The sequence below is a fragment of the Dunckerocampus dactyliophorus genome, chromosome 19 (genome assembly GCF_027744805.1).
Source record: "Dunckerocampus dactyliophorus isolate RoL2022-P2 chromosome 19, RoL_Ddac_1.1, whole genome shotgun sequence".
Lineage (NCBI taxonomy): Eukaryota > Metazoa > Chordata > Actinopteri > Syngnathiformes > Syngnathidae > Dunckerocampus > Dunckerocampus dactyliophorus.
This window is the reverse complement of record NC_072837.1, coordinates 3933272-3949387: the sequence shown is the minus strand read 5'-3', so window position 1 is coordinate 3949387 and position 16116 is coordinate 3933272. Positions and strand designations below refer to the sequence as shown.

Sequence of the window (16116 nt, the reverse complement as noted above, 5' to 3'; positions counted from 1 at the left end):
ATGCAGCCATTAAGTACAGCTCTGTGACCACGCCCCATTGTGCTGTGGCACAGTGGTTGTAGTACAGCTTGGAAAGTACTGTATATATAGATGTACAGTCTAAATGGCAGCAAGTGAGTACACCTCACATTGAGCATGTCCAAATTCTGCCCATAATGAGATTCATTATGGGCTTCAGGGACACTTTGTCAGCTGGAGTGAGCTTAACCAGCTACAACTCAACACCAGCAAGACAAAAGAGATGATCATTATCTTCCAGAGGAAAACGTCTCACTTCACACCGGTGAACATCCAGGGAGCGGACAGCTACAAATTCCTGGGTGTTCACCTTAACAAACTGGACTGGTCCGTCAACACTCACGCCCTTTACAAGAAGGGCCAGAGTCGCCTCCACCTGCTGAGGAGACTGAGGTCCTTTGGTGTGTGCAGGACTCTTTTACGGACCTTTTATGACTCTGTGGTGGCCTCAGCCATCTTCTATGCTGTGAGCTGCTGGAGAGGGGGCAGGATCAATAGATCAGGAGAGCGAGCTCTGTCCTGGACGGTCCTCTGGACTCCGTGGGGGAGAGAAGGATGTTGGCTAAGCTGACATCCATCATGGACAACACCTCTCACCCCCTACATGACACTGTGGGTTCCCTTAGCAGCTCCTTCAGCAGCAGACGGTTACACCCACGGTGTAAGAAGAGGTTCCGCAGGTCCTTCATACCGACCGCTGTCAGGCTCTACAACACCTGCACCACCTGAACCATGTTGTTGTCACTATGTATTCTTTACTTGCGTATCTTGCTTGCTGCTGTAACAAGTGAATTTCCCTGCTGTGGGATTAATAAAGTACTACACATACATTCACGATTCCCTCAATGAAGCACAGCTCCCCAATGCTGGGAGCACCCGTGCAGCGCTGCCACCACTGTGGTTGACTGTAGGCAAGACGCACTTGTTTTGCTCCTTGTGTTGCCAACTATTTGGACAGTCATGGTCGTGTACTCCAAAGTACATGAACAGTATATCCAAGTTGACTTTCTGCAGTATTATCCCCAAGATGCTGAAATAAGGATTACACCCAAGTGTGACATAACACATCAGTGTACTCACTCTTTTTCAGATGCTCTAAGAGCCAGAAAGGTGATTACAAAGTAATTCCCCAGGCAGACGCTATTGAGGGTTTAGGAGGTTCTCCAGACCTCGTGGACTATGAAGGGGCTTTGGCAGCATGCTAACAGTATATTTATTTGCATTCCCATTAGCGTCTGCTCCAGCCGTTGCTTATCTTCTTGGAGTCTGCCATTAAAATGAGAAATTACAGAACATTGGAACTAAGACCTGCTAAAGTTACAGTATCTGACTGAATTTTAAAGTGCTCTCAAAACCCTATTGAGGTGTTCAATTAAAGCCACACAACATGCAATTCATGAAAAATTGTGGCAAATAAAACAGTCATGTCAGCAATAATGGTGACATAACGTTTTATTCACATGGAGTAACTCAGCCAAGCTTCTTGCTTTGCAGCTGGTGTGTTAGAAGCAACAAGTTCAAGACCCCTCATGCAAATTAACACACGTGATAGTGGTGGACACAAGGTAACGATTGTTACTGGTTTTTCCAAAGTGCTGTACTTCATCTGTGTAGCGGGTTTCTTCCTTAGAGATTTTCCCTTGCTGTCCCCAAGTGCTTGTTCAGGTGGGTTCAGTCAGTCAGTTCTGGTTCATTTAGAAGTGTCTGATAAGTATATGCACCAAGGACACCACGTCATGTTTAAAAGTCACTTTATTTTCATCACTTTAGAAGTATGCACCCAGAAGACACGTGTCTGAGGTCGAAACCTGAAGTGGCTCGTCTTTGAACTACCAAAAAAAAGGTCATTGTCAAATCACAACTCAAAATGCTATATTTTGCAAATTTGGTGAAAACCCATCCCACCTTTGATCCTGTTGTCCTGGCTGGAACAGCGCCTGTTCCTACACGCTTCGCTCAGACGATTCCGAGGGTCACAGACCTCCACATCGCAGTGGACGTAGAGCTGCAATGATAACTCAATTTAAAAAAAAAGCTTCACACACAAATGGTCAGAATTTTCAGACACATTTTACATCCCAAGCAAAGTAATTCCAGCTTCCAATCACTCAAGACAAAAATTACCCGCTTCTTTAAGTTATCCTGGTCTTGTGCAAAAGCAAACATCTGGACCTCAAAGCGCTTGATGTGGGACGGGTACTGCACTCTGTCATCTTTCCACACAGGGTGGAAGACTACACGGTGTGGATCAACTGGGTTTGCACAGCTAGAAAGACAAGATACTTGCAATGCTACATCAGCAAAAGTACCAATCCCCCCCCCCCCCCCCCCCCCCCCCAACCACACCGTACCCATTTATGATTAGATTCCATCTGGGCTGGGATGTCCTGTCCTCATCCACTGTGGCCCAGCAGCTCTCCAGCTCTAGTGACACTTTAGGGTTCATTGACCTCATGAGTTCCACCTCGAAATATAATGGCTGCTGCAGGTACTTTGATATCGGGTAGTCCGAGTCGCCATAAAATTCATTGTAGGAGTCATCTTTAAGAGAAAAAAAAAAAAGTCATGTGCACATGGAAAGGGAGGTTAACTCAAAAGGAAATTGGAGTGGAGCCGCAATCATTTTTGTACATTGCAGTTCACTGTGTAGCCGGTCTGATATTTTTTTTTTTTTAAAAGTGCAATTTCACGTTTACCAGTATGACCGTGCCTTGTGTTCTGCATCCTTGTGGCTTATTAGGATGACCATCAGTGCTCTGTTGGGTGTGTTATGGTCTTTACTACTGCTACCAGTAGAGGGGGTTGTATACTTGTGGGAGTTGTCCACTTGTCAGTAAATAAAGCTACAACAGTCTTGATTGGCTAAGGGAGAATCCGCCCATTGTGTTCTGCATTCTGATTGGCTGTAGCCCATTCTTGATCTTTGTACAGGACTGCCCGTTTCCTGTTGTGATCATACATGCTGAATGAAGGCAGAAGTTACACGACTAATACTGTAAATGAATCTTCGCTTCACGAATGAGGAATACGTTTTAAGGATACAAAAACGCTGCAGCCCAACGGCGCCAGGACAAACCACGATCAGAGTGAAATATGCACAAGTCACTTAATGTGTCCAATCCGTAAATTATTAAAATTCAAATGAAATTGTGTTTAAGAGAAATTTGAATGTGCATGTGAGGGGGTTTACAGCTTTAAAAAAAAAAAAAAAAAAAAAAAAAAGTGTGATTTCACTTATCGCAGACTATTTTGGGAACCTATCCGTGATAAATGAGGGAACACTATTCGGTTGCATTTTCCATGAGATGAGGGCTGAGCTCGGTTCTTGCAGTTCTACCAAAAATTGTGTTGTGGTCACTCCCAACCAAATCCAGCAGGTTGAAGCGCCATACTAAAATAAAAGCTTTTAGCATGCGCTACATACCCACTGCGAGCCTCAGCGCCACTTGCAGCTCGCCTTTTCCATTTTCTGCATATGGTTCATTCCTGCGAGGCCTGGTACGGAAGGTCATGGCACGACTTGTATTGACGTCATAGTAGCAAGCAATCTTCAACCTTGGGGGGTGAGAGAAGATTGTTGTGAGCTGAGATTTTTTTTAAGCTATAAAAGTGATGTGTCACATTTAAAGATACACCGAGTTTTATGACTGGTAATTTTGAACGTAACCTTGGCAAGCTGTAATGTCTTGTGCAAGGTTACACTGGAGGTCGTTGCAATTCATTTTTTATTTGCTTTAGTAACCTAAATATAGCATCATAACTATTCAACACCACTCAGTGAGACTCACTCATAGTCCGGCTCATCTTGGCTGGAGGCGCTGTTCTTTCGAAGTGCATCCGGCAGAGAGATTTCATTCTCGTACAGCATCGCATTGGACAAAAACTGAGGACAAGACATCAGATCTGAATGGTTTTTGGGCGGGGGGTCCAGCATGTCACATTACCTTTCTGGTGGTCCCACATGTGTTTCCCGTGAAGACAAAATAAGCATAGCGGTCGTTGCTGTAGGCAGGAACGCAGGTAGGGTCTGCGAGGGTCAGCTGACGGGGGTTCAGACTGGGAACAGACTCCAGTTTGATCGCCAGAGCAGTCATGGTTCCATTGGGCAAACACTCTGAAAGAGCAGCAGCCAATGTATGCAGAGTCTGGACGAGAGAGCAGCTTCAGTCTTCTGAACGAACCAGTCAGCGTGGCGGGGAAACTACACGTCAGAGTGAAGGCTTGGATATCTTTGTTGGTTTCTGGATTTTGCAACATGATGTCAAGTCTGCCTTTGATGAACGACCCCACCTTTTTCACAGATACCTCGATAGCCTGGGAAGAATTTAGAAGTTATAAAAATTACGTCAGTCCGAACTGAAAACACCAAGTTGTGCAATAGACAACTTTGCCCAATGCCTTTTGTTCTGTTCTAAAAGAAAAACTGCACTTGCGGAAATTTTGCCCATCATCCACAACCCTTGTGAGAGATGAACGCCTTTCGTGCGTGTACGAAAGAGACAGCTCAGACTGCATGTACACACAACACTCCAAAAAAAGCACCAACAATGCTCCTTTTCCATACGTGACGTGCATATAACCAAGCTACAGCGACATTATGCCGCTCAAACTATGTTACAAGCACATCGACACGTACCCTTAACACACCGGCAAGCAACTACCTTCACCAGACTCTGCCGCAGCACATCAGCATCCTCAACCCTACTAAAAGATTAAGGCTACACTTTATTATTTCAGAGTTTGGAAATGCTAACGCTAGGCGTTCCTGTACGGTTCTGTGAAATAATGTGCAGAGTACTTTGAAGTTCCGGTAATGCTTAGAATGGGCAAAATACTGCAAGTATTACATGTTAGCATGAATGCAGCAGTAACTACATGGTCACAGCATATATATAAAACAGTTATAGGCGGCACATGTGCAGTACCGAGCTCTTTATTTGCAGAACGCACAGAAAACAAAGATGTGTTCATGTTTAAGGATTGTGGATGATGGGCAAAAATTCTGAAACAAGTGCAGTTCTTTTTTTAAAAAAAAGGCCACCGTACTTCATGGAAGTAGACCTCAGGCGCTAAGCTAACATTTTACTTCATATACCTCAAAGGCGACATCTTGGGACGTGAAGGGCACCGCAACGCTGAAGTGGGTTCCGTTCTCTGCGAAGCTGTATTCCTGTGCCAGACTCTGCGTCATAGGGCGCGTTCCCAGGGTCGTTCGGAAGGTGTGGCCTTGCATTCCATGTTGCACGAGAATGTAGAAGTTCCGCGAGTCGCAGACTCCACTGATGGAAGGTTTGACTAGGTGGAAATAAGATTTAAAAATAACTGAGCACAACATGTTAGTGAAACATTCAATCGAAAACTAGGTTTTACAAAAAGACTGTCAAGTACTTGCCTGCAATGCATATTAGTGGCAAACTCCACTTTTACTTCAAAACTCTGACATGGAATCAATTGCAACTGACTTTAGTTGTCTTTGATGTTTTGCCTCATCGAGCAGGCTTCATCTGTTTGATGAGTAGCTCTGGTCTGAGGGCATGGCACAGGGGCCCAAAAAAACCCTTTTACAAGTTAATTAGGGAAAGTGGTGAATTTTCCCAGAACAAAAGGAATGAGTGAGGAAAAATGTCAGTTGCATAAAGTTAAATATGTAAATATTGAGAAAAAAAATTCCCAAAATTAGGTTGCAAAAAAAAGTTACAAGACTCAAAATACGGGAATAGTCAATAAAAATTTTAGGAGCTGAAATGGCTGGAAAATTGAAAGCAGAAATGACAAGGTGTTCTATTAAGTTGCAATTTCACAAGCATAAACTTGTAATAATGTAATAGTTAAAAGAAAAATTGTTTAAGTTGAGAAAAGTGTTGGAAAACTAGGTCAGGAAATAAAAATTCTGGTAAGTAAAGAATTTAAATTTGAGAAATTGAAATATGGCAAATTAAAAGCAAAGTTTGTACTAATGCTTCCCCCATACCAAAGCCGAGATGCAGTTCTCTTAATAAAACTAGCATATCTACATGCTTTTACAAAATATCAAAAGCATCTTGCGTCTCATTTTAAGCATGCGGGCCTCTGGAAAGGTTTGACTTCTGGTGTACAACCAGAGCAATCCAGTTGCAATGGACTCAGTGCCAAGACTGCCATGACCTGGTTGAATGGAAGATCAGCAGCATGGCAGTTGTAGAACGTTACAATTTGATGTCTGCAGCTCTGAGTGGTACCACCGGAAACCCAAGTCTAAGACATGCTAACAAAATGGACCGCATTTTATCCAAGTGGTGACTGCCAAGAGTATACAGGCCCACTAAAGTTTAAGACTTCTTGTACTTACCCGCGTCAACCAATTTTGCGTTGAGATTAGTAGAGTAAGAAAACTGTGCGAACTCTGGAAGGACCACCAGACCAAAAATCAGCTGTAGCGAGTAGACTTTAAGCCCCGTTTCTTTCTGTTAGGAGATAACAGGATTAGGATTATTTTTATAAAAAAAAAAAAAAAAAAAAGAAAGAGACTGTGGAAAGTGCGAGACTGACCTTCTGCAGGACGACCCGGTCTGCGAAGGGTACTTTGAACGTGAAGAACTTCAAGCTGCTGTTCTGAGCACGATGCTCCTGCAGGTTGAAGCCTCGCTTGCTGCAGTCCGTCACCATCACAACCTCGCCGGCCAACGTGATGTTGAGTAGAGCCACGTCAGGCGCAAAAGGCCCGATGGTCACTTTGAACACTCCCTGCTGTACATCGGTGTCTGTAGACGGGAGACAATGGCAGACTTTAGATGTGTTTGAGAGCGTGCGGGCGTACACAAACACGTCACAATGACGCTTACTGTCATACACTTGCACGGGTTGCAACATCGGCGGCGTCGTGATGGGGCAGAGAACTTTGTATCTTGTGTCCCGATTGGTGGCATCCTCCATCCATAGCAACTCAAGCATGGGCTCAATCACATAGAAGACAAAGTACTGACTATTCTGGACCACACTCTTGGGGGGGGAACAAAACAAAAAAGGTTGTTACTTCATTTATGCAGAATACCCCCCCCCTTGAGACCCACCTTAAAGAAGCCGCCGGGTGCCCCGATGGGAATATGGACTGCGATGTACATGTTGCCAACAGTCATGTTGTAGCGCCGAGCCGACACCTCCGCGGCGTCCAACCTCGTTCCATCGATGCCCATGTGCACCTCCAGAAGTTGCAAGTTGCCAGAGGAAATGAGTGGGTCTATACGGGTGGGCAGGAACCAGCTGATCAGGTTCTCCGTGACGTAAACACTTCCTAGACGGACATCAGAGGAAATGCCACAATTGGAGCATGCAAGCAAAAGGCCAACCTGCATCAAATTCCTATTGAATTATATATTTAAAGAAAAAAAAAAAAAAAAAAAACATTTCCCAATGCCTTAGTTAAGATGTTACTACGCATTTTCCAAAAAGCAAATTGCCATCCAATGAAAAGCATGCATCGCTAAAATGTGACTTCCATCTGAAAAGCCACAAGATGTGGAGATACTGTACAGGCTTTTTGTTGGACAGCAACATGAGGTGTCCTGGGGGGGGTCATCTTGTGCTGCTATACCAATGACACTATTCACCCCAGTATAAACCAGTGTGCACATAATGCCTTTTACTTAGTTGCTTTAAGCTTACCTTCCACTATTGGACAAGCAGCAGCTGCCTCAATTTCAGCTGTGAGCCACTTCTTTTTAAAGATAGTGGTGGCTTGCAGCACGGCCATCGGCACACCTGCCACCTGTAGGGGGACATTGGACATTATAGCCAGTGTATTTAAAAAAAAAAAGTCAAAGATTGGTTTTAATAGTTTTAATGCCACATCACCATTAGCTGACAATGTGGGTGTGTTTTATTTTCAGGTGTGCTAAAGCTTGCAGCACATTCGAATGTTGGTGCCCTCCAAGCAGCCAAGGAACCTGTCGCATAGTCCCTTTAACCGTAACGACCATCAAATAATGGGGTTTGTTCAGCCCCCAATGAACTCACATGTTGTATGTACGTGTCAGGCGCAGACTTGGAACTTCGCAGGACGAGTCTCGTTGGCGTGTTTGCAATCCCGTAGCCGTACTTCTGGGCCTCCATCAAAGTCATTTTCTTCTCTTCAGGTGTGTTGACCACCAGTGTTGAGATTTTGTATCCCGAGTCAATTAACTTCTTTAAAAAAAAAAAAAGAAAAGAAAAATTAAACACCCAAACTCTAATACAAAAGCCAAAAGAAGGTATCCAACCTCAGCAGCCTGTCGAAGATCAAACTTTGGGGGGGTCCCTGGCGCAAGATTCCGAGGCTGAACGTAATCATCTGGCGCGACCCTTTTCACGGACACCTAGAAATGAGCACTCCAAGTGACCATCCATCTCTCCTTGTGCCCTCTGCTGTCACATCTAATGTGCCAGCCTTGATGCTCGCACACACCCGAAGCCACTCATCATACACGCACACTCCTGAGCCTGTGAGGCGTTCACTTGCCTCCATATAGTTGGGATCACAGATTATTTCCCTGGAGGCCGGCGTGCTATAGCTGCAGGTTTCAGCCACCTGGTACACCTCGCCTTGAACCATTTGGTTACCATAGAGCCTGAGATTTAGCACTATACTGAATGAATCCCCCTATTTAAAAAAAAAAAAATAATATGAGGCCCATATTGAGACACAGCTCTTCATAAAATGTAGAGCTGCACTGTGGTTACCATGTTTTGAGCAAAACAGTTATGAATGGAGGCGTAGATCACGATGGTTTCCTGCGTGTCGTACTTCATACTGAAGCCGCACTGCGTTGCCAAACTTTGCGTGAGCCTATAGGCGGAGTTGCCTTCAAGAAACAACAAATGTGAGACAAAAATATGAACTGCATACGGAGACTAAGAACTTACCGACAACAGCAGAAACTTCCAGAAGCTTCCCTCGAAGTGGACCGACATCCACACGCAAGAGATTTCCCAAACATTTGGACTGAATATCTAGGAGAAACAACCTCAGTGCATTAAATGGATTCTTTAACAACACAAAGTAAAAATTAAAAAAAAGCCTACTTATGGAAGGTGTCTTTTGAGCTTCTATAGTCCCAAGTAATGACAGGAGAAAAAGCCTGGAAGAAAAACAGATGGACTGTCAAACCACAAGAAGCGCTGACATGTAAATTAAGCAGGCGAAGAAGAAAAACAAAAACAAACACAAACACCCAACAAACCCCAGTCTGAACACGCCAGCCATGACACAAAGCGTGGGAATGAAGAACCACACTGTCCTTGTCGTTGCAGACAGCAAGGGGGCAAATGGCTGGTGTACAAATACTGCAACACACAGGTGCATCCAGTCAGAGCCTGATGAAGCTCAACCGCACCAAGAACCTGATTGGACGGCTGACTGATGTACCGGCCCTTTAAGAAGGTAAGAAAAAGGTAAGAGCAAACCTCTGCTTTGGTTTTAATGTTCTGTTTATTAAAATGAATCACAAAATGTGTAGCAGTAGCCATGTTTTATCAGTACAGTGTCATTTTAAGCCATTTTAATTACATACGCTCTCTAAATCAACGCTAAATATGTCGGATGCTTGCTGCTCCCTCAAAATTGGGGATATTGCTCCATGTCATTAATTTGACTGTCCCATGTCAAAGTAAGAATTTCATTCTCAACATGTTTTAAGCAGCTGGGATGAAAGGTCAGAGTGGCAGGCACAGGTCTCCGCTTCTATCTTTTGTCTTTCAGTATGTGTTTGCTGTTATCATTTGCAATTTCCCTCCGTGCTTGAAGATTTATTGCTTTATGTCCACATGTTCCTCCTTTCCCGGTCATGTTGCTGGGCAGAATCCGTGCGCTACGACAAATTTGTTCCCCGCAGCTCGTTGCAAAATACACCAGGCGTGTTCACCGTGGCAACGTGTGTGCTCTGCTGCCCCACATGACTTTATACACAAACTAAAGTTAAAAAAACAACATACAGAATCTATCTAAAATACCTATACACAACTATCTGCAAAGCTATGTACAAAAAGTCTTATTTATCATTTAAAGTAATATCATTTTCCGTTTTAAAAGTTCATACTAACAAGTAGTTTTATGTATTTTTAAAATATTTTGTCGATTTATTTCATGTTACAGTTACCCGGCTTGAATTCCGCGATATAGGACATGACATGAAATAACACGCCTATAATATTAGTCACCTTTACACTCCTATTATTCATTGTTTACATCACATTGTGCAACTCTTATGCTGCAGGGACTCTGCTAGCTAGGGAACTAGCGAGCTAACCAGTTAGCTTCAAATTTATTTCTTCTAAACCTGAATCCAAAAACGTACCACTTCCACACGGAAAGGGAGGAGAACTTTTTTTTTCCACTCTGTCATGTAGATGTATGGGGCCGCACGGTGGCCTAGTGGTTAGCATGTTGGCCACACAGTCAGGAGATCGGGAAGACCTGGGTTCGAATGGGCATGTCTATGTGTGTGCGTAGGCTTTCTACAGGTGCTCCGGTTTCCTCCCACATTCCAAAAAACATGCATGTTAGGTTAATTGGCAACTCTTAATTGTCCATAGGTGAATGGTTGTTTGTCTATATGTGCCCTGCGATTGACTGGCGACCAGTGCAGGGTGTACCCCGCCTCTTGCCCAAAGTGAGCTGGGATAGGCTCCAGCATACCTGCGACCCTAGTGAGAATAAGCGGCATCGAAAATGAACGGATGGATGGATGGATGGATAACCTGCAGTATACTTTTTCCTGAATTCCGAATCATACCACCTCAGGTATGACATTTGACTGCGACTAGTGTTACAGTGTTTCGCACAAGCCCAGGGCATGGGCCGCAGCCCACCAAATGAGAGTCCAGAGCGCTAGCGATCAAGCCAAAAGCCCAAGCTGGTAACTTGATGTCCAGCGCGGCTCTTAAGGTGTCAGGGAGTGAGGTTTACCAACGTACTTCTGCACAACTGCATCAACCGGCATCCGTTACACTAAATCCTCGTTGCGGCGCCATCTGATGAAACTGGTGGGGCACTGCCCCAATTGCAAAATGGAAACGGCCACCACATGTTGTGACAACCAAAAATTAACAGAACGGCTTCCCTAGTTCGTGTACACTCACATGTCCACGAACATTTCATGAGCCAGCCAATAAGATGAGGTCACAGGGTCCGTGACATCATCCCTCCCTGGCTGTTCCCACATATCAACAGCCGCTTCCTCCCTTCCTCCCTCCTGCCTCCTCTCCTTCTTCCCGGCCCCTCCCTGCAAGGGTGTAAAAAGGATCAAAGCGGCGCCGAGTTGCTCCGCTTCCATCTCTCCGTGAAGCTGCATCTCCGCTCCCATGAGAGCTGCGTTTGGACAAGAATGTGACTGGAGGCGTGTCAGTGCTTAAAAGTTTGATTTGATGGAAAGTGAGAGTTACCGAATTCCTGGTAGGTTTGCCTGTGTTTTGCAACTCAACATCTAATTAAAAGTTAATAGAGTCGGTAATGAGCTGGATGTAGTCAGCAGAACGTGTTGCTTTTTCTATAAACGCATGCAAAGTGTATTTTATCACAGTTTACCGAGGAAAAAAGCCCGATGGAATAACAGCAGCGGTTGCTAAACATCGGGAAATAATTGCCTTAACGTATATTTTAAAGGACAGGCTGAATGTGTTGGAGTCGTAATTGAAAGCCTCTGGTGATAATCCTGTTGAGCTCACCATGAAGTGACAGTTTCTCATGCCGCGTTTCTCCTGCACAAAGCATTTCCTGTGTGTGTGGTATTGATTTCTTTGCTTCAGAGGACTAATGTATTCCACAATAACAGAGCATGTTGCACTCAAAGTCTTGACTTTCTGGTTTCTGCGTGTCCTCAGGACCATGGGGTACGGGCAAATCCTCCACAAGTGTGGCTGTGAGGAGCATCAGCTTCACCTCAACGTGGGGGGTCTTCGCTTCGAGGTGGATGGCGATATGTTGCTTCGCTTCCCTCACACGCGCCTGGCTCGCCTGCTGTGCTGCCGGAGCGAAGCATCCATCCTGGAGCTGTGCGACGACTACTCCGCCGCCGACCGGGAGTACTACTTTGACAGGAACCCTCGGGTTTTCCTCTGCGTCCTAAACTACTACAAAACGGGACGCCTCCACATCATGGAGGAGCTGTGCGTCTTCTCCTTCAGCCAGGAGATCGAGTACTGGGGCATCCAGGAGTTCCACATAGCCAACTGCTGCAGCAACTGGTACCACGAGAGGAAGGAGTACATCACCCACAGGGACTGGGACGCCAGGAGCGAAGACGGCCAACAGCCCAGTTTCGACTCATCCATGGAGGAGCTGTCAGCGCTGGATCAGGAGCTGGATAAGTTCAAGGGTGCCTGGTGTGCGGAGGTCAGGAGTTACGTTTGGCTCAGGCTGGAAGATCCGGGCCATTCCCGAGCCTCGAAGATCATCGCTCTGGCATCGCTCAGTGTGGTGTTGACCTCCATCATCGCCATGTGTGTCCACAGCATGCCCGAGTTTCAGCACTTGGACGACAACGACAAACCCATCGAGGACCCTGTGCTTGCCATCCTGGAGGTGATCTGCATCATATGCTTCTCCGCCGAGTTCATCATCAGGCTGATTGTCGCTCCCTCCCGCAGGAAGTTCCTCGGGAACCCGTTAAACATCATCGACGTTGCCTCCATCTTGCCCTTTTACGCCACTCTGGCCCTGGAAAACTCTGACGAGGAGAGCGCCGAGGAGAACGAGGACATAGAGAACGTGGGGAAGGTGGTGCAGGTTCTCCGCCTCATGAGGGTTCTCCGGATCCTCAAACTGGCCCGGCACTCAATCGGGCTGCGAGCACTGGGGGCCACAGTGCGGCACAGCTATAATGAGGTGGGACTGCTCCTCCTCTTCCTCTCTGTGGGGATCTCCATCTTCTCCGCTCTTATCTACTTTGCGGAGAAGGAGGAGCCCGACACGGATTTGGGCACCATTCCTTCTGGCTGGTGGTGGGCCACAATCACCATGACAACGGTGGGCTTCGGCGACACCTGCCCGGTGACTCTTGCGGGGAAGATAGTGGCCACTCTGTGTATCATCTGCGGACTTCTAGTGGTGGCACTGCCTGTCACCATCATTTTTAATAAGTTCTCCAAGTACTACCAGAGGAACAAAGCCATGGAGGGGCAGTGTGTCCCTAACCCAGAGAGTCAAGACCCTGACCTTCCTTATTACAACATTCGGGACTTGTTCACTGACAGTGTGTATCCTTTCATTGGGGATATCACTTTTGGGAACAGCGTCAGCAGCGTAGGTGACGATACTGATGCCTCCAGCCTGCATGATGTCGACACGGACGATATTGACGCCTGTGAAACTCAAAATTAAAATCCTACCATTCCTGTCTGTCAAAAACATGTTCCCACCGGTTTCCTTGCTTTTTTTCTACCAACTTGTGAAATACACAGCGCTCCCGCCACCAGGGAATCACGTGAACCTTGCTCCAAGGCCTGAAAGCCCATTTTCTGCTTGAGAAAACTGCAATGATGCATGCGGCGGGGCCCTAATGTTAATGTTTTTTCAAAGTAATCTCCTGTATCGATTTGTCTGCTCGCTTCAACTGAAGAATTCAATGAAACTTTATTGAAAGTGTGCTGCTTCATTCTACTCTTGAGTTATCTTTCCCTTCATATCATCTGACATGCTTTGACAGTCTGTTAAACAAAAGGTACACCAAGCTGATTACGCCTCCTAACCAGAACAGATTAGCTGTTTAGGTTTGATAGAACCAAATGAATTTCGATTACAGGGGCTTTTTTTTTATCAGGCGTGGAGACGTACATACTGCTTATTCCACACGGTGTGCCGCCATGACTTACTGTACCACTTACTGTAATGACACACAGTCAGTAGTGGAACGGGCAAGCATTGGGCGTACACGACCGGGACTTGATTCTAGCTTACTTCAATAGAGTACACTGGGATAGCCCTAATGGGAGATGTTAGAATTATCTCTGTTCCTGAAATTAACTTGTACTGGCAAAGCTACACAAAAACTAACACGTTCCTAATGGCGCAAAATGTCACACTGACAACCATTGAAAATATCTTTTTTTGTTAATCCCAGATTTATCTTAATATGAACTAATGCAGTCCTTTATATTACAATTTCAATTTGCACTACTGGCATTCAGTTTTTATTTTTTATATTTGTCCACCAGATGACACCCATTTTTCCCATTTAAAGCATGCAGCAAAATCTCTGAGCTTTTATTGCTTTACTACTGAAATGCAGGCATGAGCACGGACATTTTGGGGGGCAGGTGCTCAAGCCAGATTATTCAGCAAATTTTGTGAAAGAGATAAATCAATGTTGTTGTGCATCAAACCTTATTTGGGGGGAAGTGATGAGCTAGAGTAATTTTTATTCTGAAATGAGTGGAAAAAAAATAGGCTCCAGCAGAAGGGGCGCTTTTCTCATGCAGGGCAAAAGGGCAGATGCTTGAGCACCACTGGGGTTTATGATATGCACGTGCCTGCTGAAAGGAGTGGGTCTCCTGTGATGTTGGATAATGGTGTGTATGTAAAATGTGAACGTGTATCTTATTATTTGAGCTTTAAACAGTAGCTACGTGAACATGCTGACCTTTAAAGGGTAAAATTCCCCCAAAACAGAATTAATATTGGATGTTTAAAGTGAAAACAAAATATTTTTTAATATTTACAAAAGCGGAAACTTTTTTTTTTTATTCTGACGCTCTAGCTGCTAATCACTGACCCATCTCACGCCCTAAAAGTCCTTGAAATGTATATTTTATATGTATATATTATGTATATATATGTATATATATATATATATATATACATATATATAAACGTAAATCGCAAGATATGCATTTAATTGTGTCGTAATAAAATATTCATTCAGAAAAATGACAAAAACCTGAAGAAAAATGCTTGGAATTGAGTATTTAAAGCAAAGCAGGAAGCATTGATTTTTACTTAGCTCAAATAAAAGCTCTCTGGGTGAAACGCGTCATCTTTAGTGGATGCTTGTGGGCAAAGCGGCGGCATCAAGAATCCTTGCAAGGGACTCAGAAATGATGATGATGATGTTGATGATGATGCACTGTCTGCATAACACATAATGAGTGTCTCTCGCCGCTACACACAGCGACATCAGGGTGTTCATCATACACGCTGTGCGTCGCATCATTTCCCCCAGCGTATGACGCACATTACGTAATGTTACGTACGGAATGTTTGACAAGGCAGCGATATTTACAATGAAATTCTGTGTAAATATATTTATAAAATATATATTTATAAAATTAAGTAATTTTGTTGAATTTCTGCATGTGACTATACTGATGTGAAAGAATGTGAGGGAAAAAAACGAATGTTCAAACAAATCATATGTACACTATGTATTTTTATTTTTTGTTCATGTATTTTTATGTATTTATGTATTTTTCAATCTTTATTATTTATATAAACAACTCAATGTACCTCAAAACCTGAAAAAAAGAAAACATGTATGACTTGACATATAAAAAAATAATAAAAAACTCATTTTAAATCGTAATAAGATGCATCCTATATCGTAATTTACAGTTTAAACCAGGGATGCTCTGATCGATCGGCGACCGATCAGTTTCGGACGATTTCCGCAAAAAATCGCGTGATCGGTGTATGCCGATAAAACGCTGGCAATCCCGATCACAAAAGGCGATCACCTGTGGCTAGCAGTATTACAGGCCGCAGCGACCCTTTCGAGCAATGTAGGGTCCTACCCTAACTATAACTCTTTGGCAGTGTCATCCTCCCACTTCCTTCAAAACAAAAACAATCATGTCTGCCGTGCGGAACATCACTACTAACACGTGCCACAAAAATACTGTATTTGAAGAACAACATTTGATGGATTATGGTGCGTTTTGGAGGCTCACGGTCACGGCAGGTAACGCAGCAATGTGGCTAACAGTCGCCCGTATGTGTGTGACAGTCAGAAGGCTAAGCTAATAACCCGAAAAATAATTGAATTCATCGGACGAGAGGACACCGGGTTCGCTAAAGTCTCCTTAAAGCAGGCGCCTCATCCTCTGGAAGTGTCAGAATGATAGATGTCTTCAAAAAGTAAGTAAAATATGTTTTGG

The 16116-nt window shown here is 44.5% G+C and overlaps 2 protein-coding genes across 2 annotated transcripts; one reads left to right on the top strand and one right to left on the bottom strand.

The window, feature by feature from the left end:
* Window positions 1-1756: 1756 nt before the first annotated feature.
* Window positions 1757-9289, bottom strand: LOC129172507 (uncharacterized). The gene is made up of 21 exons (XM_054762311.1): window positions 9213-9289; window positions 9055-9110; window positions 8896-8982; window positions 8713-8834; window positions 8492-8632; window positions 8253-8348; window positions 8011-8178; window positions 7660-7762; window positions 7068-7288; window positions 6840-6996; window positions 6547-6758; window positions 6347-6461; window positions 5114-5313; window positions 4200-4332; window positions 3963-4132; window positions 3807-3901; window positions 3443-3573; window positions 2370-2559; window positions 2143-2284; window positions 1924-2023; window positions 1757-1847 (listed from the first exon to the last, which is right to left on the bottom strand). The coding sequence occupies exons 1-21, from the start codon at window positions 9233-9235 to the stop codon at window positions 1780-1782; spliced, it is 2730 nt and encodes a 909-aa protein (XP_054618286.1). The 5' UTR covers window positions 9236-9289; the 3' UTR covers window positions 1757-1779.
* Window positions 9290-11273: 1984 nt separating this feature from the next.
* LOC129172506 (potassium voltage-gated channel subfamily S member 3-like) lies at window positions 11274-15445 on the top strand. The gene is made up of 2 exons (XM_054762310.1): window positions 11274-11422; window positions 11851-15445. Exon 2 carries the CDS (start codon window positions 11855-11857, stop codon window positions 13346-13348), a length of 1494 nt encoding a protein of 497 aa, XP_054618285.1. The 5' UTR covers window positions 11274-11422; window positions 11851-11854; the 3' UTR covers window positions 13349-15445.
* The last annotated feature ends 671 nt before the right edge of the window (window positions 15446-16116 follow it).